This window comes from Haliotis cracherodii, unplaced genomic scaffold (assembly GCF_022045235.1).
Source record: "Haliotis cracherodii isolate W230 unplaced genomic scaffold, xgHalCrac1.p SCAF_5, whole genome shotgun sequence".
Classification (NCBI taxonomy): domain Eukaryota; kingdom Metazoa; phylum Mollusca; class Gastropoda; order Lepetellida; family Haliotidae; genus Haliotis; species Haliotis cracherodii.
Window position 1 is genome coordinate 20,266,799 of NW_027266308.1, and position 27,387 is coordinate 20,294,185.

General features: G+C 43.4%; 1 protein-coding gene across 1 annotated transcript in view; it reads left to right on the plus strand.

Annotated features, from left to right (window-relative positions):
• LOC139442555 (protein phosphatase 1 regulatory subunit 14C-like) overlaps positions 1-22,325 on the plus strand; it is a 46,324-nt gene extending 23,999 nt beyond the window's left edge. Inside the window, exons 3-5 of the mRNA XM_071223380.1 lie at positions 10,306-10,392; positions 16,822-16,863; positions 17,092-22,325. Coding sequence (XP_071079481.1) covers positions 10,306-10,392; positions 16,822-16,863; positions 17,092-17,133 — 171 coding nt within the window. The 3' untranslated portion in view covers positions 17,134-22,325. The remainder of the gene's footprint in view (positions 1-10,305; positions 10,393-16,821; positions 16,864-17,091) is intronic.
• The last annotated feature ends 5,062 nt before the right edge of the window (positions 22,326-27,387 follow it).

A 27,387-nucleotide genomic window follows, 5' to 3' on the forward strand; every position in this document is an offset into this window, starting at 1 on the left:
GGCAAACATGGCCATGACTCCATGTACCACAGCAAACAGTGGTCACTGCTACCTGGCAGCCCATGCCAACACCACTGGTCAACACAGACAACCGGCCCATGACCCTCCTCCACCAGCCATTACCTGTTCATGTTTGGTCAATAAACACCAACACACACTCTTAGGTTCAAAACAAGGTTTAAACAAATGCATTTAGAATTTCTTATAGTGCAGCAACACAATGAGTAGACAGTGCAGTGTTTTTGTCTTCAGTCAAAGCTTGCTATGATGAAAGAATTGCCAACCACAGAGAACCCTGTCCTCAGCCCACCAGCATGCTGCAGGGGTGGAGCCTACTAGCATGCTGCAGGGGTGGAGCCTACAGAGCACTGAGCTTGCTGTATGGGTGGAGCCCACTAGCACACTGCAGGGGTGGAGCCTACTAGCACGCTGCATGGAAGGAGCCCACTAGCACACTGCATGGGTGGAGCCCACTAGCACACTGCATGGGTGGAGCCCACTAGCACGCTGCATGGGTGGAGCCCACACAGCATGCCGCAGGGGTGGATCCCACTAGCCAATGGACCATGGAGCAGGGGTGGAGCCCACTAGCACACTGCATGGGTGGAGCCCACTAGCACACTGCATGGGTGGAGCCCACACAGCATGCCTCAGGGGTGGATCCCACTAGCCAATGGACCATGGAGCAGGGGTGGAACCCACTAGCATGCTGCAGGGGTTGAGCCTACAGAGCACTGAGCTTGCTGCATGGGTGGAGCCCACTAGCACGCTGCATGGGTGGAGCCCATTAGCCAATGGACCATGGAGCAGGGGTGGAACCCACTAGCATGCTGCATGGGTTGAGCCTACAGAGCACTGAGCTTGCTGCATGGGTGGAGCCCACTAGCACACTATGTGGGTGGAGCCCACAAGCACACTGCATGGGTGGAGCCCACTAGCACGCTGCATGGGTGGAGCCCACTAGCACGCTGCATGGGTGAAGCCCACAGAGCATGCCGCAGGGGTGGAGCCCACTAGCCAATGGACAATGGAGCATGGGTGGAGCCCACTAGCACGCTGCAGGGGTCTATGTGCTGCAAGGTACAGGTCGTTGCACCGCCTGTCTGGCAGCTGTGTGTGCAATGCTGTGCGTTGCCCCCAACAGACACACTATCTGTCAGTGTCCCAGCAGCAGCAGCAGATACTGCACCATGCCCCGCAGAATGCCTCATAACTGCTGCCAGCTCAGATAATAGCCCAACATCCCTGTTAAACGACACATTTGGTATATGCTACATTCCTCATCTAATACACGAGCAGATGTGGAAACTGATTCACTAGTTTTATTGAGGCACATGCAAAAATGTCAACATCAGAATGTGAATGTCGCTTTTCACTGCCAAGATCAGCAAACTGTTTCAGTACATTTGACATGCAGCTAAGTTCAGTTACACATGCAAGCATGATTTCAACATTGATGCATAGGCAGCAGGTTGAGAATTCCAGTGACAGTCACTGTGTTTAAGTGAGCAATGTGCTATTCAAGTAATGCAATCAAACTGGTTTAGCTTGAATCAGAAGCAGGGTTATATAATAAAAGGGATTTGTTTGTGCAGCAAAAGATGCATAGTTATTGAATATAACATGTCCAGAAACATCCCATAGATCGTTTTATATTTTAAGACTGAACAGAAACTGGCCAGACTGTGCTAAGGACAACATGCACACTATTAATGTGAAACAACGCACCTACCAATGTCAACTACTCCGAGGCAGACAGTTGGAACCTACCACAGACATATATCTCTGTATCTGTTTTCAATGGCATAGCTCATCACTGAGGTCCATACTTAGAGGTTAAGTATTCTGTAGCTTTATCCAAAAAGTAAACATAACACCAAACAGGATACTGTAGGGTAAAGGGCCAGAGGTAATGAATAATGGACATTACAAAGAGGGACAAACTTGGTGTCAGACTGCAGACAATCAATACCTTTTGAATAAGCATGTTAAAGACTTGCTTAACATCAGGGCTGACACTGAGTACGCTGTTTGCAAAACATAAATCAAAAAGTTTAAAAAGAAGAAAAGTTGGTTAAAGATAAAAAGATCTGTGACAGCTTGTTGAAGATGAGGCAGATGAAGAAGCCTTGCCAAGGGCAGATAATTAGGATACAAACACAGGGAAGCAACTGAAGCTTTACGGCCACAGCAGCCTGTGGGGCAAGTGTGGCCGCCAAGACAACACACAACCATCGTGTCAACAACACTTGGGAAGCCCCAAAACATCCACACAGATAAAGATAATATTCACACTACCCATGTTTAGATGCTATTAACACTAGACCCTGGTGGGCTTGGACAAAAGTTTGGTGATCGCCCAGTACACATTTGTGACCTAATTTAGTGAATGTTCAAGAGGTGTTAGCTTTAAAACATGCAAATGACAGCCACCGATAGAAGGGATGTAAGATGTAGCAGAAATGTGACAACAGTTTAGCATTTGCTTACCAATACATAAGTACACATAGCCCCACTGCTAGCAAGGTTGCAGGCATGTTCACAAAATAACATGAGTGCATTTATACCAATCAAGAACAAGATTGAAATGATTTATTGGAAATATAGGCAAATTTGTCGTAAAAAAAAGAAACTATTTGTGGATGTGAGCTGCCCTTCGTCATAAAAGGTGAACTGATGCATGTTTAAATGCAGAGCCACATTGGTTTTTCTTCAGTCAAAAGAATGGGTTGTGATATTTCTCTAAGGTCAAATGTCAACAGTGTAAATTAATTGTCAAGTTTGTGTAGTGAGCAGCAGATAATGAGGCGGAAGCATGCTCTTGACATGTTGACCTGCGCCATTAAGTTTGTCTTGGATAGCTTCCTGGGGCTCCATGTAATCAATTGATCGTGGCAGACTTCTTGACATGCTGCAACCAAAGGCCAAGTTACGTGAACTTGGTGTGTAGCCAGGGTAGTGCCATGAGATTATACTGTGTGGTGTAGCGACAGGGGATTATACTGTGTGGTGTAGAGACAGGGGATTATTAAGTGTGGTTTAGCGACAGGGGATTATACTGTGTGGTTTAGCGACAGGGGATTATACTGTGTGGTGTAGAGACAGGGGATTATACTGTGTGGTGTAGCGACAGGGGATTATACTGTGTGGTGTAGCGACAGGGGATTATACTGTGTGGTGTAGAGACAGGGGATTATACTGTGTGGTGTAGCGACAGGGGATTATACTGTGTGGTGTAGCGACAGGGGATTATACTTTGTGGTGTAGCGACAGGGGATTATACTGTGTGGTGTAGCGACAGGGGATTATACTGTGTGGTGTAGCGACATGGGATTATACTGTGTGGTGTAGCGACAGGGGATTATACTGTGTGGTGTAGAGACATAGGGATTATACAGTGTGGTGTAGCGACAGGGGATTATACTGTGTGGTGTAGCGACAGGGGATTATACATTGTGGTGTAGCGACAGGGGATTATACTGTGTGGTGTAGCGACAGGGGATTATACTGTGTGGTGTAGCGACATGGGATTATACTGTGTGGTGTAGAGATATAGGGATTATACTGTGTGGTGTACAGTACAGTTTAAGTACAGATGTCTACACTCTAAACCAGTGTGAAAGCTATGTCTGCAGTGACTCATGTGGCGATGTATTGTCATTGTATATTCTGCACTAATTTGATCATGTTGACCAGACACAGTATTTGTTGTTTAAAGCCACACCAAGAAATAGTCCAGCTATATGATGGCAGTCTGAAAATAATGGAGTCTGGACCAGACAACCCAGTGATTGACATCATGAAGACATATTCTAACCACCGAATGTTCATTACATGAATGACCGAATTCATTACAAGCACCTTTGTCATGATGACAGCTGGAAACATTGCGAAACTAGATTAACTTGAGATGTCGTTTTTATTTATTGATGCCCTTTCCTTTCATTATTGATCAAATTTGTGTTCTTTGTCCGATTACTGTATGGAAGTTGGTACAATGAATAGGTATTTTGATAATGTCATATTGTGTGTACATAAACACCTGGCTCAGTCAGGTTTATGGTGGAATGTGGCAAATCTAGGTGTGTAGAGGAGACATCCTGGCACACCTAGTGCACCTAGTGTTCGCTGGTTGGGTTGGCACTTCTATAAATCTTACAAAAATATAGAAAAAAAGTTATAGTCTTTAAATTGAATAATGTTGAGTATTATAAATAGACATTAAACTATTGAATAATGTGGAGTATGATAAATAGGCATTAAACTATTGAATAGTGTTGTATTATAAATAGACATTAAACTATTGAATAATGTGGAGTATTATAAATAGGCATTTAACTATTGAATAATGTTGTATTATAAATAGGCATTAAACTATGGAAAAATTTGGAGTATTATAGATAGGCATTAAACTATGGAATAGCATGGAGTATTATAAATAGGCATTAAACTATGGAATAATGTAGAGTATTATAAATAGGCATTAAACTATTGAATAATGTGGAGTATTATAAAAATTGCATTAAACTATGGAAAAATGTGGAGTATTATAGATAGGCATTAAACTATGGAATAATGTGGAGTATTATAAATATGCATTAAAAAATATTGAATAATGTGGAGTATTATAAGTAGGCATTAAACTTTTGAATAATGTGGAGTATTATAGATAGGCATTAAACTATGGTATAATGTGGAGTATTATAAATAGGCGTTCAACTATGGAATAAGGTGGAGTATTATAAATAGGCATTAAACTATGGAATAGCGTGGAGTATTATAAATAGGCATTTAACTATGGAATAGCATGGAGTATTATAAATAGGCATTAAACTATTGAATAATGTGGAGTATTATAAATAGGCATGAAACTATTGAATAATGTGGAGTATTATAAATAGGCATTAAACTATGGAATAATGTGGAGTATTAAACAACACATGAAACTATGGAATAATGTGGAGTATTATATATAGGCATTAAACTATTGAATAATGTGGAGTATTATAAATAGGCATTAAACTATTGAATAATGTGGAGTATTATAAATAGGCATTAAACTATGGAATAATGTGGAGTATTATATATAGGCATTCAACTATGGAATAATGTGGAGTATTATAAATAGGCATTAAACTATGGAATAATATGGAGTATTAAAAAACACATTAAACTATGGAATAATGTGGAATATTATATATAGGCATTAAACTATGGAATAATGTGGAGAATTTTTGGGGTCTCGGGCTTTAGTTTGAGGACTGTAATGATTTGTTGTGTCGCTGTGAGTTACATACTCTTGTCATGTGCGCTGGCAAAGGGACTAGGAGTTGAGACTCTGCTAAATCATATTCTGCCAGCTGGAGTTATTAATCATTGTATTGTCTGGTTCAGACTTGATTATTTGCAGAATGTCGTCATGTAGCTGGAATATTGCTGAGTGCAGTGTTAAACAACATCATTAGGCTAGCAATTTTTTGATAACTCTTGTATAGATCATCAGAAAATAGTATTTCACAGTTTATGTTTCACATAACATGTATATCATGCTATAGCCCATCATTATTATAACCCTAGCGGAAAATCAAATAGTTGACACAACTGCTTTGGTTGCATATGTAAGACATGACTTAAGTCCTGTTAGTCAGTCAGCATGTTGTCCTGTGCACTGCTACTGGTGCTAGGAAAGAGTAAATCTACAATGACACTGCTCCCTTTGTGTTGAAAGTAGACAGTTCTACTGTAGGCAGTTCAGGGAATGCCATTCACTAGATCCTGCCCTAAAGAGCAATTGTATTGCTAGCAATTGAAAGTGAGTTGAACCAGTTATCACAAAGTATGGTAGGTCTCCTGCCAAGAATAAATGTCTGGATCAGCAAACACTTGAAGAAGAATGTGATCTATCACCTGGGGAGGGTATTGCTATTGGATAGGGTTCTAATGGATGTCATTTCTATTGAGACAGTTTACTGCTTAAGTATGTATATCCTTCTCCGCTCTCTTCTGTCCATCACCGTGTGTGTGTGCGTGATAAGGGGCTAAAAGCATGAGTGTGTGATGCAGGACTGACAGTATGCATACATAATGTGTGTGTGTGTGTGTGTGTGATGCGTGCGGGCATGGGTGTATGTAATAAAGGGTTGACAACATGCATATCTGTGATAATTGACTGAGAACTTTCATGCATATAGAACACTTATATGGCACAGATATAAGAACATGGTAAATATACATAACATAAATTCATGAAAACATGATGAAAATAAAAATACAGGCGACAAAGCCCTTTCCATACATAGAATTTTACAAATGTTATTGGCAATGTTCATCAGTGAATGTTTGGAAGATAACGTTATCCTATTATGATTATTGCACAGATGTTAATGACGCATCAAAACAGAATTGTCCCGTTTTCGTTCTTATGTTGGTCTTAGCTGAAACATGTGAAATACAGTCCAGGCAACAAAACTTGACCATTAATTTGAAAATTTCAAGATTTGTTTTGATAGGTTGGTTTTGTAATTCTGAGAAGGGTTGCCTATTTCTAACAGAGCCATTAGATTGCTCCATGCATGCATGTGTTAAGAGCTAACAGCATGTGCTGACGTGTGTGTGATAAAGAACCTCCTTACAGAAACAGCTTGAAATTAAATGCCCTCCTCCTCTCCCCCACCCCCCAGCACGCACGCACACGCACACGCACACGCATACGCACACGCACACACACACACACCTGGACCAACTTGATGGAGGTGTGGGCATGAGTGGGTGACTAAACAAGTATTAATTGTCTTATTGCTCTGTCGATAGATTCATTGAACTCCTGGCGATTTGGGTGGCAGATAATGGATTGTGACTTAAACTACAGCTTGATTTCTGTATGTATATATCTTAGAAGCATAGAAGTCTGTAGACATGGACAGGCCTGTTCAAATGTGTCAGGCACACACACTCTGGACTAAATTAGTATCACTTATTCAGCCTCATTAGGAACACTAGGGATCGTGTCTTTCTTCACTGCTGCTTGGAAGGCATTGATAAGCATGTTCCCAGTGTAACTCTACATAAGTCATTTCCCAGTGTAACTCTACATAAGTCATTTCCCAGTGTAACTCTACATAAGTCATTTTCCCAGTGCAACTCTACGTAAGTCATTTTCCAAGTGTAACTCTACATAAGTCATTTTCCAAGTGTAACTCTACGTAAGTCATTTTCCAAGTGTAACTCTACATAAGTCATTTTCCCAGTGTAACTCTACATAAGTCATTTTCCAAGTGTAGCTCTACATAAGTCATTTTCCAAGTGTAACCCTTTATCAGTCATGGGTGCTTGGCCATGTGGCCTGACATTATATTATCCACTGCTGCAACTATTACATGCAGATTTTCATATGTTGGTTTCTGAGATGCAATTATCTAAAGTGGTTAGGCATTAAACATCATGAAACTGGTTCATTTGAGAACACATTCAAGTGAAATTTAGCTTCCTACTAGCCATTGTGCAAGTACACACATCCTCTTTGGCATGTGGAACTGGTTGTCTGGACGATAGCACAATGTCTGCAGCACATGACCACCTCCTGCAGCCATTGTGTTCTACTTCCTGAAGCTGCCTCTGGTATGGCCCCAACAGATGGTTGCTCTTGCATCATGCCACCTCATTCCGGCACTCGCCAGAATCACAACCACAAGATACTCTTTCATAAAATTGTATGTTGATGCCAAGGAATACATGATTTGTTTCAGCTCACCTGATCCATCTGATGGCCTCTTACCTCATCTCTCTGACCATTAACTGCATCATCACTGACCATTAACTGCATCATCTCTGACCATTAACTGCATCATCTCTGACCATTAACTGCATCATCTCTGACCATTAACTGCATCATCTCTGACCGTAACTGCATCATCTCTGACCATTAACTGCATCATCTCTGACCATTAACTGCATCATCACTGACCATTAACTGCATCATCTCTGACCATCAACTGCATCATCTCTGACCGTAACTGCATCATCTCTGACCATTAACTGCATCATCTCTGACCATTAACTGCATCATCACTGATGGTTAACTGCATCATCTCTGACCATTTGCTTTGACCAGAACTGCATCATCTCTGAAACCTCTGAAAGGAAGAGCCTGACACTGTGTCTTGCATAACAAATAATCTAATTTAGATTTGTTCGTTATGTGAAATGTTTCATTCTTTTAGATGAAATACAAATCCAATTATGAAAATTCTTGGAAGAATAGTCTTAAATACATGCAAGGTCTGGGAATCTGAAACATTGATAATATAATTTGCAGGGTAGGTAGCACTATAATAGGGTTTCGATTTAATCCTGGCACTTTTTCAGTTAAGATTATATTTTAATTACTCCTGAGAAGTAAAAATAGAAAACCCAGTGATAAAACTTGAACTTGGACTAGCTCATAATGTTTACTTTCATGTGCCACCATCTGTATTCACTGTGACCATTGTGGACAGTATTAAAAGAAAGAATATCTCCAGGACTGCTTTACCAAATGCAGTGATACTATACATGAATGCTATGCGTAAAATAGGAATAGGAATATTACACTGATAATTCTAACCTCCCTGCAATCAGGTCACATTAAACAGCCACACAATCTTAACTTGATGACTAATGATTTCACGGCGTATGTCATTCGGCTCACTTTGAATATGTGTGATGAGCAACAGTCCTTGGTGCTATTATTTTACACACTTCTGCAAGGTGACATCATCCTTTGTGGACTATACTAATGTTACTATCGATTAGCAAAGGTATTTCCTGTAATGGAATGAAAAGACGAAGTGAATCATTCTTCCAAATGCTGAGCATGTAGGCTATAGAGTTTCACACAGGGAGACACTCAAGCAGTTACTCATAATTTCAGTCACTAGTTTGTCTGAGCCAGACTGATTATTTATAGGCTGAAGTGAAACCCCTGGCATATGGCTGAGAATTAAACAACAGACTGATTCCCGTGTGTAGGAATACAATGTCAAACAGGTACTCAAGCTGCTGGATCCTGTTGAGGTGACCAGTTCAGTATGGGTTATACTTTAGTATGGGTCATACTTTAGTATGGGTTATTAACATCTTGTCCTTTCCTTGACAGCTCTCTTTGCTTGTGGTGAATACTGGGGATATAGGAAGGGAGTTCATCTGTCCTTCCTTCTATCTGTCCGTTCGTCTGTCCGCTTCTCAAATGGGACACATTTTCTTGAAAACTATTTGTTAGAAAAATGAAATTTTTACAGACTGATATTACTTGTCATGATCTTTAATTAGTTCAAAAATTGGTGCCGTAAAAAATGTTTTTTTTAAGAGTTATTGCCCTTGCTCCATGCTCTTCAACTTTGTGCATGGTCTCTGCAATGGGGACACATTTTCTCAGTAACTATAGAAGTTAGCTCATCTAAGAGATACTTATCAAGACCATAAGTTCTTTTTCCAGAGTAGGGGTCATTTTTGTGTTATAATTTCACATTTAATCATATTGTTTATGACAGAAAGCAACCCAAATGCCTATCTCTTCTTAAGGCTTTATATGACTGTTATTTGTCCCCCACCGCGCGAAAGCGCAGAGCGGGGGATATAGTATTCACGACCGTCCGTCCATACGTCCCACCTGTTTGTTGCCGCGATATCTCAAGAACTAAACACCGGATTGTCTTCATATTTGGAACTATGGTGTATATACAGACACCGCAGACACCAGTCGGTTTTTGTGACCTTGACCCCATTTTCAAGGTCACAGCAGGCAAATCTGCTATTTCTTTTGGAAAACGGTGTTGCCGCAATATCTCAAGAACTAATTGCTGGATTGACTTCATATATGGAACTATGGTGTATATACAGACACCACAGACACCAGTCAATTTTGGTGACCTTGACCCCATTTTCAAGGTCACAGCAGGCTAATCTGCTTTTGAGTTGGAAACGGTGTTGCTGCAATATCTCAAGAACTAATCGCTGGATTGTCTTCATATTTGGTACTATGGTGTATAAACAGGCGGGGGACATTTCGTCACTTTGCGACAAATACTTGTTTATAGTTTATATTCACTACTATATGAACAAACAAAATTCTAATGTGCCCCATGGTGGAGATAGTGATAACACTGGTTTCTTGTTGAATTTGTGCTCAGTTGGTATCTGGGCCAGTTGTTGGAGGATGTGGTGAAAAGTATTTTTTATGTCAGTAGCACCCCAAACTCTCAGTGGTTGTTGTTGATTTTAATGAAATTGATGACTTTACTCTCACAATTTTCCTTTTCCTTCTTTCAGGAAGCTGAAGAAGATCATAACTGCAAGTTAGACTTAGAAGAAGTTTTAAATTTCGACAATGATATGGAGAGAAGAGAATATGCATTAGTAAGTAAAATTTCACATTATTTCATACAAGTGCTTGTCAAAAGTCAATGTCCATGCTTCTATGTCGTATACTCCTGGGGAAGTGTCCATACATCTGGGGAAGTGTCCACACACCTGGGGAAGTGTCCATACATCTGGGGAATTGTCCACACACCTGGGGGGGAAGTGTCCATACACCTGGGGAAATGTCCACACACCTGGGGAAATGTCCACACACCTGGGGAAGTGTCCATACACCTGGGGAAGTGTCCATACACCTGGGGAAGTGTCCATACACCTGGGGAAGTGTCCATACACCTGGGGAATTGTCCATACATCTGGGGAAGTGTCCATACATCTGGGAAGTGTCCATACATCTAGGGAAATGTCCACACACCTGGGGAAATGTCCACACACCTGGGGAAGTGTCCATACATCTGGGAAAGTGTCCATACATCTGGGAAAGTGTCCATACATCTGGGGAATTGTCCATGCTATCTGCTTGGATCATCTTGAGATAACCAATGTGGTAGTATTCCTTGATCTTATTCTAGTGCCCATGCGTTGAGGAAAGGCTATGCTGACAGTACCCCACCTTTGTAACGCCATAGACAACATAAGGCTAAGGGAGAGACGGGGACCTCTGTGCAACAAGGAAGTTACCAGTGTATTCTATCTTTCTCCAATCACTTTATTAGGAACACTGTGTTGAATGATAAGAAGTAGAGTTTAGCAAGTCATCAAGTACAAATGAATTGAAGCATGTTATAGAATCCCTGTGTATTGTACCAGCCCAGTTTTTCTGAAGTAATATTGATCTAAATGTGTGGATGAGGTGACTGGGGAGTATTGATGAGGTATTGAACATGGAGTCAACAAGTGCAGGTGGGAGGACAACTAGGAACTGCCACACACATATGGTGCAGGCTCCCTGTTGCCACACAAGTGGTGCAGGCTTCCTGTTGCCACACACATATGGTGCAGGCTTCCTGTTGCCACACACATATGGTGCAGGCTTCCTGTTGCCACTCAAGTGCTGCAGGCTTCCTGTTGCCACACAAGTGATGCAGGCTCCCTGTTGCCACACAAGTGCTGCAGGCTTCCTGTTGCCACACAAGTGCTGCAGGCTTCCTGTTGCCACACCAGTGCTGCAGGCTTCCTGTTGCCACACAAGTGCTGCAGGCTTCCTGTTGCCACACAAGTGCCGCAGGCTTCCTGTTGCCACACAAGTGCTGCAGGCTTCCTGTTGCCACTTAAGTGGTGCAGGCTTCCTGTTGCCACACAAGTGGTGTAGGCTTCCTGTTGCCACACAAGTGGTGCAGGCTCCCTGTTGCCACACAAGTGGTGCAGGCTCCTTGTTGCCACACAAGTGGTGTAGGCTTCCTGTTGCCACACAAGTGGTGCAGGCTCCCTGTTGCCACATATGTTGCAGGCTCCCTGTTGCCACACAAGTGGTGTAGGCTTCCTGTTGCCACACAAGTGGTGCAGGCTCCCTGTTGCCACACAAGTGGTGCAGGCTCCCTGTTGCCACACAAGTGGTGCAGGCTCCCTGTTGCCATACAAGTGGTGCAGGCTCCCTGTTGCCACATATGTTGCAGGCTTCATGATGCCATGGTGTAGGCTTCCTATTGCCACATCCCAATTGCGTGGATCAATACTCATGATGACAATCACTGGATTGTCGGGTCCAGACTTGATTATTTACAGACCGCCGTCATAACTGGAATATTTCTGAATGCTGCGTAAAACATCAAACCAAACCAAAAAATCCTATTGCCACACACATGGTGCAGGCTTCATGTTGCCATGGTGCAAGCTTCCTGGCAAGCTCCAGTGTTGCTGAAGCGTCACTGACAGCCAATTTGCAGCTACAAATGCTGTGGTCATTGCTGAATGAGCTGACCTGTGATACATGTTGATCACAATGAATCACATTGCAGGGAACTGTATTCACCAACACAGGAATTTCATGCAGAATGTCACTGTATTATGAAACTTCGTCTTCATGTTAATTTGCTGAACCTTGTCAGAGCATGAAAGAATATAGTTGGGTGTTTAGTATGAGTGTGAGTCAGTCAAATGCTGTCTTCATCTGAACATCATAGCACTGATAAGCCATATACTGTTGAGCCGTTGTGATTCACTCGGAGGAGACAAAGCCTTGCTTGCTATTTTGTCATGCTGCTGCAAATGGCCAGATCTTCCTTAGCATGTGTCACACTGGGTTGAATGACAGCAAGCTAATCAGGGGAATAATCACTCTGAGTGAGGCCTTAGTCATGCAGTATACAGTGTTTGAAATATAGTTTTATTGGCAGGTCTACTTGTTAAAGGTTGATTTATGAAAGGAGTGAATCTAATCATAGACATTCATACCAGGTGGAAGGCAGTCTTGTCTGGAGACAATGCACCACGGCAGCAGAGTATTGATTGGCTTGCACGAGCTGGCATATTGCAAGTTTTATATATGACACATTGGTTCAATTTGGAGGTCTAACTGGTGATAAGGGTACTCTAAACATAGTGATGTGTGTGACAGTCATGTTGAAAGTGAGCTTTTGCTGCCCATAACTTAGATCATTGCAACTCGGACTGGTTTTGCCCCTTGGAGTGTGGACAGATTGGTCTGTGAGGTGGGTTGGGGACTAACTAGATGTGCGGAAGTGTGGGGACTAGACATAGTACAGTAGAGGTGGAGACTGACTAGATCTAGTAGAGTGGAGGTGGATACTGACTAGATCTAGTAGAGTGGAGGTGGGGACTGACTAGATCTAGTAGAGTGGAGGTGGGGACTGACTAGATCTAATAGCGCGGAGGTGGGGACTGACTAGATCTAGTAGAGTGGAGGTGGGGACTGACTAGATCTATGAAGGTGGGGACTTACTGGATCTAGTAGAGTGGAGGTGGGGACTTACTAGATCTAGTAGAGTGGAGGTGGAGACTGACTAGATCTAGTAGAGTGGAGGTGGGGACTGACTAGACCTAGTAGAGTGGAGGTGGGGACTGACTAGATCTAGTAGAGTGGAGGTGGGGACTGACTAGATCTAGTAGAGTGGAGGTGGAGACTGACTAGATCTAGTAGAGTGGAGGTGGGGACTGACTAGATCTAGTAGAGTGGAGGTGGGGACTGACTAGATCTAGTAGAGTGGAGGTGGAGACTGACTAGATCTAGTAGAGTGGAGGTGGGGACTTACTAGATCTAGTAGAGTGGAGGTGGAGACTGACTAGATCTAGTAGAGTGGAAGTGGGGACTTACTGGATCTAGTAGAGTGGAGGTGGGGACTGACTAGATCTAGTAGAGTGGAGGTGGGGACTGACTAGATCTAGTAGAGTGGAGGTGGGGACTGACTAGATCTAGTAGAGTGGAGGTGGGGACTGACTAGACCTAGTAGAGTGGAGGTGGGAACTTACTGGATCTAGTAGAGTGGAGGTGGAGACTGACTAGATCTAGTAGAGTGGAGGTGGGGACTGACTAGACCTAGTAGAGTGGAGGTGGGGACTTACTGGATCTAGTAGATTGGAGGTCGGGACTTACTGGATCTAGTAGAGTGGAGGTGGGGACTTACTGGATCTAGTAGGGTGGAGACTGACTAGATCTAGTAGAGGGGAGGTGGAGACTGACTAGATCTGGTAGAGTGGAGGTGGGGACTGACTAGATCTAGTAGAGTGGAGGTGGGGACTGACTAGATCTATGAAGGTGGGGACTGACTAGATCTGGTAGAGTGGAGGTGGGGACTTACTAGATCTATGAAGGTGGGGACTTACTGGATCTAGTAGAGTGGAGGTGGGGACTGACTAGATCTATGAAGGTGGGGACTGACTAGATCCAGTTGAGTGGAGATGGGGACTGATTAGATCTATGGAGGTGGGGACTGACTAGATCTAGTAGAGTGGAGGTGGGGACTGACTAGATCTAGTAGAGTGGAGGTGGGGACTGACTAGATCTATGAAGGTGGGGACTTACTGGATCTAGTAGAGTGGAGGTGGGGACTGACTAGATCTAGTAGAGTGGAGGTGGGGACTTACTGGATCTAGTAGGGTGGAGACTGACTAGATCTAGTAGAGTGGAGGTGGGGACTGACTAGATCTAGTAGAGGGGAGGTGGAGACTGACTAGATCTAGTAGAGTGGAGGTGGGGACTGACTAGATCTAGTAGAGTGGAGGTGGGGACTGACTAGATCCAGTTGAGTGGAGATGGGGACTGATTAGATCTATGGAGGTGGGGACTGACTAGATCTAGTAGAGTGGAGGTGGGGACTGACTAGATCTATGAAGGTGGGGACTGACTAGATCTGGTAGAGTGGAGGTTGGGGACTGACTAGATCTAGTAGAGTGGAGGTGGGGACTGACTGGATCTATGAAGGTGGGGACTGACTGGATCTAGTAGAGTGGAGATGGGGACTGGTTAGATCTATGGAGATGGGGACTGACTGGATCTATGAAGGTCAAAACTGACTAGATCTATGGAGATGGGGACTGATTAGATCTATGAAGGTGACTGACTAGGTCTATGAAGGTGGGGACTGACTAGATCTAGGTCAGTGGAGGTGCATAGCTATTGTGAATATGTATGATCATTACACAGATAGGCAGAACAAAACTAGGCATCATATATCGTGCCCGCCCCAACATGGTTAGCTCCCTGTACAGTACACATGGTATACTGGCCAAGATGAGGATTCTCAATTCAATGAAATTTACGAGTGAGTTGCACATTGTGCTCCCTGAGAACCCAACAATGTAAGTAGGTCAAGAGGCGATATGTAGGACCTGTATTTATACCTACAGCCATTCACTACATATTTGCATGTCTGATGTGAAAGGCTGAACCAACACAGTGAAAGATTGTAAATTATCCTGATGGAATTTAAGGCTTATGACTAGAAGTGTGCATTGTAACTGGTATACTGCATTACGGCCGTCAGCAATACACACATCGCAGTTCAACCCTTGTGTATTGATATTTTCCAACATAGTCCCAGAAGAATTAATATATAATTATGTAAGGTCTTTGAAAGGCATTTAGAAGTGATACACATAAGGAAGAGAATCTATGGATGTCAACTTCTTTATTATGAGGAACACAACGTTTCGGAGTACATGCTTACCCCTTCTTCAGGTGAATGAATGCCATGAGGCAGAGGGTATGAGCGGCCATTCGGTAAAAAAATACAAAGTTGAAAAAAAGGACAAAAGTACGCAATTAAGGTCAAATATGACAAATAAAGAACTAAATGTTACTACTAAAGGTCAAAATACAATATTAATAGTCAAATGTTACGAAAAGATGTTATAAGAAAAGGAGGAAACAATGTGTACGATATATACTCCTAGGCATTGTGTTCCTCATAATAAGGAAGTTGACATCCCTTAATTCTCTTCCTTATAATTATATAAATTACGTCTGCTATTCTGAGGCATTTGGATGGACTGGGTCCCATCTAAACCATGTAAACAGCACACACCTCATGCTGTTTATATGAACACTGAATATATATGGACGTAATCTAGTTATCCATACTACCCATCGTGCAATCTGAGGTCTGGATTATTGAATGAAGGAGTACCATTTAAACAGTACAAATATATATAGTTTGGGCACCAATACGTATTGTAATATGTATCACAATACAGCTCTCCGTATTCGATATGACTGACCTGAAATACTTTCATGCCAACCGGTGGCTCACTTTCAGTGTCAGGAGCAGTTACTCTGGAGAGTCTCCATGGCAGAGTATGAGCTACCCTACATAAACCCCCTGTTGTGTTGGCTACACCACTGCCACATTAACCCTTCTCATTCCCTCCTGAGTTTAGCTGCGTAAACCCACTAGGAAGATATTAACCCTTTCCACTCTCTCAGGAGTTTATCTACATAAGCCCACTATGTCAATGTAACTCCCCTCAATCTCTTGTATCTAGTTAGAATATTGTCTGCAGGGTCCTTTTCATTGTATTATGACCCGTGAAGATCTGGGGTAGAATAGGTCTCAACAATGCTTGATGTGAAAGGCGACTATGCTTGTCGTAAGAGGCAACTAATGGGATCGGTGGTCAGATTGATGCATATCATTGCATCCCAATTGTGTATATGGATGCTCATGATGTCAGTCACTGGATTGTCTGGTCCAGAGCTGATTATTTACAACGACCGCCGTCATACAAACTTCTCTTACAATGGAATATGCACTTGTTCATGTTTGTTACTTAATTCTCCAGTATGCATGACCCTCGGTATCCATGTTTATTAAAATTCAGCTGGACACATATTGTCCAAGCATATGTGATTTTTTATGTAAGTACAAACCCTACATATCTTAATAATTTTTGTGAGTTCAAAATAACAGATGTTATCCCAATCTGTGACATATAATTATGTTGCTAGTTTCTGTAGTGTTCAACATGTTTAACTAACTTGAGAGTGACAGTTTTTAATTTTTCTGTTTTCAGTCAGAATTAACAGATGCCAAAAAGCCAGAGGCAGATGTTTTTGTGAGTATTTTTAAAATGTTAGCATTTTCACTCTAAAAATGTAAAAACTTGAGTATGAAATCAACTTGAGTGTGACCTATTTCACTGTGAAAAACTCCTTCAGCTGAAGAACTAAGAGTACATGTAATAACTCGTATTAGCCAGGATTAAAGGAATTGGTCTGATCTTGGTTAATGATTGTGCGTTCATAGTCTGCACTATAATCTTTGTACATTTCCTTTATTTCAGAAATTCGTAGATGAATTATTGCAGAAGGCACGGACATTATAACATGGTGACCTGTCTTTTCACATCGTGAATGAATGAACTGTGCGTGTTTGTGCTACAAGTCATGTGACCTGGTCACATGGCAGCTGAAGATGCCGAGCACACAGTGAGGTGGCATCGCCTGGTGGCCAGTGCCCCACACTACGGATATTATCATTGTACATAAGTCAGCACAGCATCGTCCCTCGACTCCCCTCCTTCCATGGACACCTGGACGACTCACAGATATGGCTGGGCGGGCCATCTTGTGTAGAGCAGTATTACCTTAAAGAACCTTGGTTCCTGTATCCCTGCTGTAAATACAGAACGTACCTCAGAAAGCTGGTCCACACCAGTCAACATACCGGGCTAAAGCTAATACATCTCACCAAATAGGACTTGATCCAATGGCCGAGGTTGCATGACATTCGAGGGCAGCTCCCCCCCCAGCTGACGGGATCCTGATGGAGATCCAGATCTCTGAAGCCAGGCCCCCACCAAGCATTTGTCCCAAACACTCTGCTTAATGTTGCTTCCTGGCAAATCTACAGTCATCTGCTGCTACCATGTACTAGGATTCCATGACTGTGAGGTACACACAAGTCCATACACAAGATGGACTTCCTAGTTCATGATGTTGTGGGGGCGGTGGCGCCAGCTCCCCCTGCTGCTGCTGCTGCTGCGTCAGGTCCTTCTGCTGTTCAGCCTTCACTGCCTACTGGGAAGAGTGTGGCATTATAATATAATTTGAACCTAGGCCTGATAACCTGTCAACTAGAATATTTTTGTTTATCATTGGCCTGGGTTTCAGTATGTTGTTATTTTAGTACCAATTTTTACGCATATTTTATGATGATTGTTAAGGAAAACTGCTGATGGTGTCTATCCGAATCAGTCAGTGTACACACATTGCCTGTGATGGTTGTTAAATGGTATTTTACAGATGAATGAATAATATTAAGTGAAAGTAAAACTTAGCAGCCATATCTTGTGGTGACATGTATTTGAATTACTGAAGAGCAAGAGTTATTGATCAGCTTGGGGACTTAATCCACTTTCCACTGGGCAGCATGGAGGGGAAGGGCAGCATACACACATGCCAGTCTCCAACCTGGAGTCACACAACTAAGGCATTATCTGCCTGGCTTTTTATGCAGTGATGGAAAGTAAAATAGAGAGAAATATGTGAGCTATGGTATTTAGAAAAAAAATGGCAGCAACATTTCCACTGAAGTGAAGTTCCATGAACTTTATTATTGAAAAAAGAAGCTTTAGCTTGTCTGTGTTAAAGATTTCATCATGGCATAATGAATTTCTAGATGCTTGCCTGTAGTACTGCTTCTAGCTTCTATCAACACATGACCTGCACTTCAGTGATGTCGGTTAACACATTTCCCAGTTGAATCCTTAGATTGTAATCAAAGGAATGGTGAGCAATATACCAGTTTTCCGTTTTTTTGCTGATATGAAATTGCTGCTGCTCTTATTGTGCTTTGAATCCTGCTGTCATGTGAACATAACAATTTGGTGTTGTATGGCTGCAATGTGATCTCAATGTGACTTTTTATAATAGTTCATGTCATGGGGATCCAGGTTAGAATTGGGTCTCAGCAACCCATGCTTGCTGTAAGAGGCGACTAACGGGATCGGATGGTCAGGCTCACTGACTTGGTTGATGCATGTCATTGTATCACAATTGCCAAGATAGATGCTGATGTGATCAATCACTAGATTGTCTGGTCAAGACTTGATTATTTATGGACCTGTATAGCTGGAATATTGCTGAGTGTGGCATTAAACAACAAGCAAACAAACAAACAAAATCATGTCATGTGTGCAGCATTCTGTTTTGCATGGGGTGTGGACATTGTTCAATACATTGGCTACATCGCATTGTTCCAGTGCTGATATAATGGGGACACTCCAGCAAACTCTTTGGGTAGAATAATAGTTCCACACATCCCTTGTTTGTCTTTTCTCTGGTTTTACGTATATTTTAGTATATTGGTGACAAAACAGTAGTAATTTGTTTACTGTTATTTATCCTCAACCAGATTGTCTCTTGAGATAATTGTGAAGTGTTTAGCTGCTGGTATATAGCATAACTTGTAACATAACCGGACAAACATGGGATGCCTGAGCCATTAATACATAATTTCTCTGGGTTGTAGTGCTCTTTCAAAGAAATTTTGATGTTGTGCCACTTTGTCCATGTTTAAGACTTACCATTTCCATATGTTCATATGAACACACTACCAAAGTAATATGACATGCCATTGGTCGAGATACTACACTTCTTCTTGGGCAGGACATTGTGTTTATGTGCCCTGGGTGTCCAGGCAACCACTCCCAGGTCTCAACTACAGCATTGTGAAATCCTTTTGGGGAACTTCAGGCTTGCGCACAATGATCAGTGTTCAGGGAATATCTGTAAGCTGTGTTTGTTGTGTTGATCAACAATCTAGCAATAAAAATACATCGGTAACATCTTCATTATAGAGGATTATGTATACCATTCAGAAAATAGCAATATTTGGATAAATAAACATGATGGAGAAAACATTAATAATCAGGGCGGACCATGTCTCCTGTGTCGGCTATTCCCAGCCAATTGGAGTCCCTGTATGTTGTACCTACATTCATAAGCAATACCCTGCAATCTCCGGTCACCCTTCCTAGCAAACATCATGCATATTTTGATATCCTTGGCCTGAAATCCAGTTATACAGTGTGTGGTATTATTCATCAATATTGCCTTGCTGAATGATATTGGAAAAATCATAGGAAATTATTTATGTTATATATTTTGTATGTAACTTCAAGGTTATTTTAAGGTCCCAAAAAGAAGTATAATCCTAAATATGTTCAACAATGAGGATATTAATATATGCAATTTACTCTTTGTTATTTGACAAGTATGTTTGTGTGTTAGTTGGACTTTTCACTTCAGTGTGATGCAGTTCACTTCATTGTCTTAGTGATAATGCACATTTCCCATTGAATCTGTCCATACCGTTCCATATTGAATTACATGCTACATGTGCCAAGATAGATGTCATGACGCAAGCACGACTCTGTTCCCCAACTTGCCACAGGTCATCAGGATCTCCCAGGAAGCAACAGTGCATGATGGGAGAAACATACCTCATTGGACCACTCTTCCTGTACACTGCGATCTCCTTGGCAGGAACAATGCATGATGGGAGAAACACACCTCATCTGACCACTGTTCCTGTATATACACTGAGATCTCCTTGGCAGGAACGGTGCAACTAGAGGGTGGTTCTGATGATTTATGGCAATTTGGTGAGGAGCTGTGGATGATGGTTGTAAAAATGTAATTATGCTGTATGTTGTGTTTATTTGGTTAGATACTGTAGTGGGTTATATTTTAGTTGAAATCTTATGTTGATGCTACGGGTTCTCTTGTTCATGTTGAAAGAAAGGCCACTCCAACCCATGTTTCACATGGCTTTTAGTGTGATTTGTGTTCTAGAGTAGACAGACCACTAATATTTTCTCTATACAATGTGGGTGTGGGCACAAGGCAAATGCCTCCAGTTTAAACCTCTGTTGCCAGTTACTACCACATTCTCCCTCAGTTTCAATCACCTTTTGACTCAAGTGGCAGGTATTGATCTCCTGGCTAGTACTGCAACTCTACAATCTTAGACACCTGTTACCACACCACTCTCGGCTGCATCCAACAACCATCCACTCCCACCCCCTCCACACTCCACTCTCATCCATCACCCAGTGTTCTCACCAGCAACAACCACCTGTCCTGAGTCCCCCCCCACTTCCCCCACTCTCCAGTTGTATCCATCACTCAGCGTTTTCACCAGCAGCAACCACCTGTCCTGAGTCCCCCCCACTTCCCCCACTCTCTAGTTGTATCCATCACTCAGCGTTCTCACCAGCAGCAACCACCTGTCCTGAGTCCCCCCTCTTCCCCCACTCTCTAGTTGTATCCATCACTCAGCGTTCTCACCAGCAGCAACCACCTGTCCTGATTCCCCCCCCCTCTTCCCCCACTCTCTAGTTGTATCCATCACTCAGTGTTCTCACCAGCAGCAACCACCTGTCCTGATTCCCCCCCCCTCTTCCCCCACTCTCTAGTTGTATCCATCACTCAGCGTTCTCACCAGCAGCAACCACCTGTCCTGATTCCCCCCCCCTCTTCCCCCACTCTCTAGTTGTATCCATCACTCAGCGTTCTCACCAGCAGCAACCACCTGTCCTGATTCCCCCCCCCCTCTTCCCCCACTCTCTAGTTGTATCCATCACTCAGTGTTCTCACCAGCAGCAACCACCTGTCCTGAGTCCCCCCACTTCCCCCACTCTCTAGTTGTATCCATCACTCAGCGTTCTCACCAGCAGCAACCACCTGTCCTGAGTCCCCCCACTTCCCCCACTCTCTAGTTGTATCCATCACTCAGTGTTCTCACCGGCAACAACCACGTGTCCTGATTCCCCCCCCCTCTTCCCCCACTCTCTAGTTGTATCCATCACTCAGTGTTCTCACCAGCAGCAACCACCTGTCCTGAGTCCCCCCACTTCCCCCACTCTCTAGTTGTATCCATCACTCAGTGTTCTCACCGGCAACAACCACGTGTCCTGATTCCCCCCCCCTCTTCCCCCACTCTCTAGTTGTATCCATCACTCAGTGTTCTCACCAGCAGCAACCACCTGTCCTGAGTCCCCCCACTTCCCCCACTCTCTAGTTGTATCCATCACTCAGTGTTCTCACCGGCAACAACCACGTGTCCTGAGTCCCCCCCCCCCCCCCCCTCTTCCCCCACTCTCCAGTTGTATCCATCACTCAGCGTTCTCACCAGCAACAACCACGTGTCCTGAGTCCCATGGGGATTGGGGAGTTTGATTAAGTTCCCAGGATAAGTGGTGGCTCACCCGTTACTCTGTCACCCCTCTTCCTCACTTCCTACATCACAGCCTCACATGAGTGACTGCTAATCTATACTTTCCCTATACATACGCATGTAGTACATGTATGTGTCCATGTTTCACTGCTGAGTATCCTTGCATGTAGTGTAAGTTGTCTTCCTCTTTAGTTCCTGCCACCACAGACTGCCTGAGGTCAGTGAGTTGGTCTGCTGGCTGCTGCAGTATCAGAGTGGACTATGTTGCATGTAAACACTAACTTATATTGTCATCTTTGCAGAAAGTCTACTGTACAGATTTGAATAAAAAATTGAAACTGCTAAAACATGTTGTCATATATGATTGGTGCTGAAGCTACCGTATTTGATACTGCGAATGTCTATTGACAAAATGTAGCATACCAGGCCAGGCAATACTAACTTTCACCCGAGTGAATGTCCCTTGGCAATATACTACAGTGGGACAGGCGATACTTTCACCAGAGTGAATGTGTCTTTGCAATATACTACAGTGGGACAGGCAATACTTTCACCAGAGTGAATGTCTGTTGGCAAGATACTACAATGGGCCAGGAGATATTTACACCAGAGTGAATTTCCCTTGGCAATATACTACAGTGGGACATGCAATACTTTCACCAGAGTGTATATCTCTTGGCAATATACTACAGTCGCCCAGGTGATTTTGACTGACCAGTGTGGATATCGGTCAGTGCTGTGCTGACACCGGCTGGAGTGGGAGCATCTACTTGAGGCTTAGTGTTGATTCAGTGTGTGTAGAGAACTCTAGCCAAATACCAACTACTGGACTCCTTAAACACAGGTATTGAGCGAACTAAACAGGTCCATTGTTTTCTCATCAGTGGACAATAGTTTTAAAGTGCATTTCTGCTGAATAGATTCACACGTATCTGTGTCTATGGGTTGTTTACAGCTGCATCTGGGACGCTCTGTGCCATGCAGCTTCCACACTACGGTGAGCGAGGATACATGTCCACACAGAAGCATAGTTAAGCATATTTAACAGGATAATCAAAAGGCCGAACCAACTTCAAGTCATTATGATTCAATTTTGCTTTGACAATCTGTATTTGTGTTAGCTACTAGCGGAAGGTCCGGTGTTCGATCCCGGCTCCATCATACCAAAAGACATATAAGATGGTACTTTTTGTTACGCTGTCTGGCGTTCGGCATTAAGGGGCTAAAACAAGGACTTTCCAGCTTGGGGTCAGTATACTGTGTCTGTAAAGTGCAGCGTGGTATCTCTGTAAGCTAGCACTATAGGTCGGCATTAGTCTAGTAGTACGAGCAGCCACACATACACACACACACGTGCATGCACATTGCTATGTAAGTGATATAATCTTGGACGCGACGTTATACCCAATTTCACCACCTCTGACATGGAGCCACCAGTTGTCTGCGTAGTTCTAACATGGAGCCGACAGTGGTCTGTGTAGTTCTAACATGGAGCCACTAGTTATCTGTGTACCTCTAACATGGAGCCACTAGTTATCTGTGTAGTTCTAACATAGAGCCACCAGTTGTCTCTGTAGTTCTAACATGGAGCCACCAGTTGTCTGTGTAGTTCTTACATGGAACCACTAGTTGTCTGTGTACCTCTTAACATGGATACACTAGTTGTCTGTTAGGTTCTAACATGGAGCCGCTAGTTATCGTTTTGAAAGACAGAACATTCACCAACATGGAGCTCCAACGGCACTACTATTGGCGCCAGTTTGTTGTCTCGGTAGTACAAGACAGTGGCCCTTCCCCAGAAAATATGCACTATCCAGTGACCCTTCCATAGACAGTATGCACTGTCCAGTGATCCTTCCCTAGACAATATGCACTGTCCAGTGACCCTTCCATAGACAGTATGCACTGTCCAGTGACCCTTCCATAGACAATATGCACTGTCCAGTGACCCTTCCACAGACAATATGCACTGTCCAGTGACCCTTCCCTAGACAATATGCACTGTCCAGTGACCCTTCCCTAGACAATATGCACTGTCCAGTGGCCCTTCCATAGACAATATGCACTGTCCAGTGACCCTTCCCTAGACAATATGCACTGTCCAGTGGCCCTTCCATAGACAATATGCACTGTCCAGTGACCCTTCCCTAGACAATATGCACTGTCCAGTGGCCCTTCCATAGACAATATGCACTGTCCAGTGACCCTTCCCTAGACAATACGCACTGTCCAGTGATCCTTCCATAGACAGTATGAACTGTCCAGTGATCCTTCCATAGACAATATGCACTGTCCAGTGACCCTTCCACAGACAATATGCACTGTCCAGTGACCCTTCCCTAGACAATATGCACTGTCCAGTGACCCTTCCCTAGACAATATGCACTGTCCAGTGGCCCTTCCATAGACAATATGCACTGTCCAGTGACCCTTCCCTAGACAATATGCACTGTCCAGTGGCCCTTCCATAGACAATATGCACTGTCCAGTGACCCTTCCCTAGACAATATGCACTGTCCAGTGGCCCTTCCATAGACAATATGCACTGTCCAGTGACCCTTCCCTAGACAATACGCACTGTCCAGTGATCCTTCCATAGACAGTATGAACTGTCCAGTGATCCTTCCATAGACAATATGCACTGTCCAGTGACCCTTCCATAGACAATATGCACTGTTCAGTGACCCTTCCATAGACAGTATGCACTGTCCAGTGACCCTTCTATAGACAATATGCACTGTCCAGTGACCCTTCCCTGAACAATATGCACTGTCCAAGTGACCTTTCCCTAGACAGCGTGCACTGGCGTTCTGTTAGTTCTGGTGATTCATCATTTGTCATTACAGCCTACCCTCAAATCTATCATGTAGACTTATGTTGACGTTCGCATGACGTTCGTTAGAGAATCTGGACTCATCTGAAAACATTACACAACATCATCGGCGATTCGCCCAGTTTCTGCGACCTAAACATCATTGAGATCTTAGTGGAATGTACCTATTAACGGTGGCAGAACACGTGGTCGCCGAACATGCGCGATGGTGCGGTCAGTTACTTGTACTCCAGCAACCTAGCGCAATTGAACAGCTATTTGACTGGCTGTCTGGACTCGATTTCTTTCTAAAAGCCTGTGCGGTGCGATCATTCACATTTGGTTAACAACCTGTTCCAAAGTCTGCACATCACAGACTGGGACACATTGTACATCTTAGCAACCTCTTGCCGAGTCCTATCAGTTTTAAGCCATTTATTATAATAGACGTTCATCGCGTTGTCGACGATGCATTCCCAATCTGATCACAAATACTGAATTAAAGCACGAATAGAGGGCTTACGTGTTACTGTGGATAATGAAAATCAACAATACTAATGTCTCTCTGCGATTTTACGACCTTTCACTGAAATGTCAAACTCAAGTCTGACCCCACTCCCCACGTGTACGGAGGAAGTGCATGGTCCACGTGCAATGTTTCGGGTGTGTTGTAACGTTAGGTTTTGGTGCCCAAACCGTTCTGTCTGTAGCAGTCATTCATCGCAGCTGATCTTTCTTCTGGCGACCTATATATCATAACATTTATTGATACCCTACTTTATTTGGAGAGTATAGGAGGTGAAGCGCCCGCCTGGACGGGTATATGAGGTAGACGAGTGTAAGTGTTCACTAACTCAGGAGTGTCCAGGGGTTCCTGGGAAAGAAGGTAGTGGAAAATGAACTATCCATGTCCGATCATGTTACAGACACGCCTCCTACTCCTCGATAGTCTCATTGAGTTTAGGTTCCCTAACAGTTGCCTGTGTCAGTGCTGGTCCTGGGCACTGGAGCGATGTGTCCGTGTTCTATTTATGCAGGCCATGCCACAGGGTGTGATCAGCACAGACGTGTGTTGAAATTCAAGGATATGAGAAGGGAAACGTCGCGATTTGAAATGTTAGGAATGTTTTCGTTTTGTTCTCAAATTTGAAATTGCGTTTCAAGCAATATCTAACATAGCATCGAATACCACCACAATTGGTTATTTTGTACATCATTGTTCTTAATAAACAAACAAGCACACCAGTCTCCCAGTTGCACCTCGTCATTGCCCCTGAATGGATCACGCCATCTCATTTCGTCACGTCGCACCTGTCGAGGTTTTAAGGGCATCCTTAACATTAGTATTCTTGACAAACACATTTATTTTTCCCCAAAAGTTTTAAAGTGACAATTCAGTGTAAATCGCATGTGTGTTAAACATACCCCACTGAATAGCATACAAAGGCATGTCGGAATGTCGACTATCACGTTCCATGGAGTGGCGCATTTCGAGTCAAAGCACGTGGCGCGTGAACCCCACGTGGATCAGCACAACGAACAGGGACACGAACGTGACTCGGCAATGTGTGTGTGACACATATTAATGCACATTTTATTTAAATTGTTTGCGTATCTTATAATCACTGTTAAGTAAGCGGAGGACTTCCCCGTCTCGGAATGACGTGGAGGTCGTTGCGCCTTCCGTGGGAGTGTCTGGGTTCTGGAGTGTTCTTGACGACACTGAACACCATAGCGTGTCCAACACATTGTTGGGTTGACCAAGATTCACACATTTATATCGCAAGCTATACTGATTCATATCACACGCCACTTATGTAAAATATATAATCTGACAACCACAACCCACCAACCCAAATTCTGGAATAATCGTTCGGTATCTTCAGTCAAAATTCACTTGATTTAATCTGAACAGCAATGTGCTGCTCTTGTAGTGTTGCCACCATGAGTTAATCCAACTGGGTTCCGTCCAAGAAAGCGATCATGGTAGACCTACGTTACACTAGTCGCAGCGCTACGAGTGGCGCGGACTCCAGTGGGATTTAAACATGTTTCACATTTCCCCGCCTGATGGTATTAGTAACATAACTGAAAACTTCCACATGTTTACTATTGTTGTGTCAGAATTAACGGACAAGTGGCCATGATTAACTTTTTCTTGGTCATTTCCAAACTAAAACATGTTTGTTCCACCACAACTATGTTGTAACTACAACACTATGGTTATATAAAACATATCAACTGTGTTGTCCACACATATTTTCTGGCCGAAACCACACGTGTTGGTAGAATGTCACTGCCTGGGTGTGTGAAATAATAGTCCGTTCTAGCATTGATTCTTGGTCTGCCCCGCGTACCGGATGTACAACCATTTACAGAGGGCGAGGCCAGGGAGCCAGATTTAGACTGCCAAAGTCACGCGGAATTGATTGATTGATTGACATTGAACACTCGTCGATTTGGTCACGTGACACGTATTACAAACAAGTCGCTCAGGAAGTAGTGGTTGTCGTCGAAGGGCAGATTATGACCACATAGTAAAGTATTAGCTTCCCTTTCCAGCACAGTGCCGAGATAAGAGGCCGA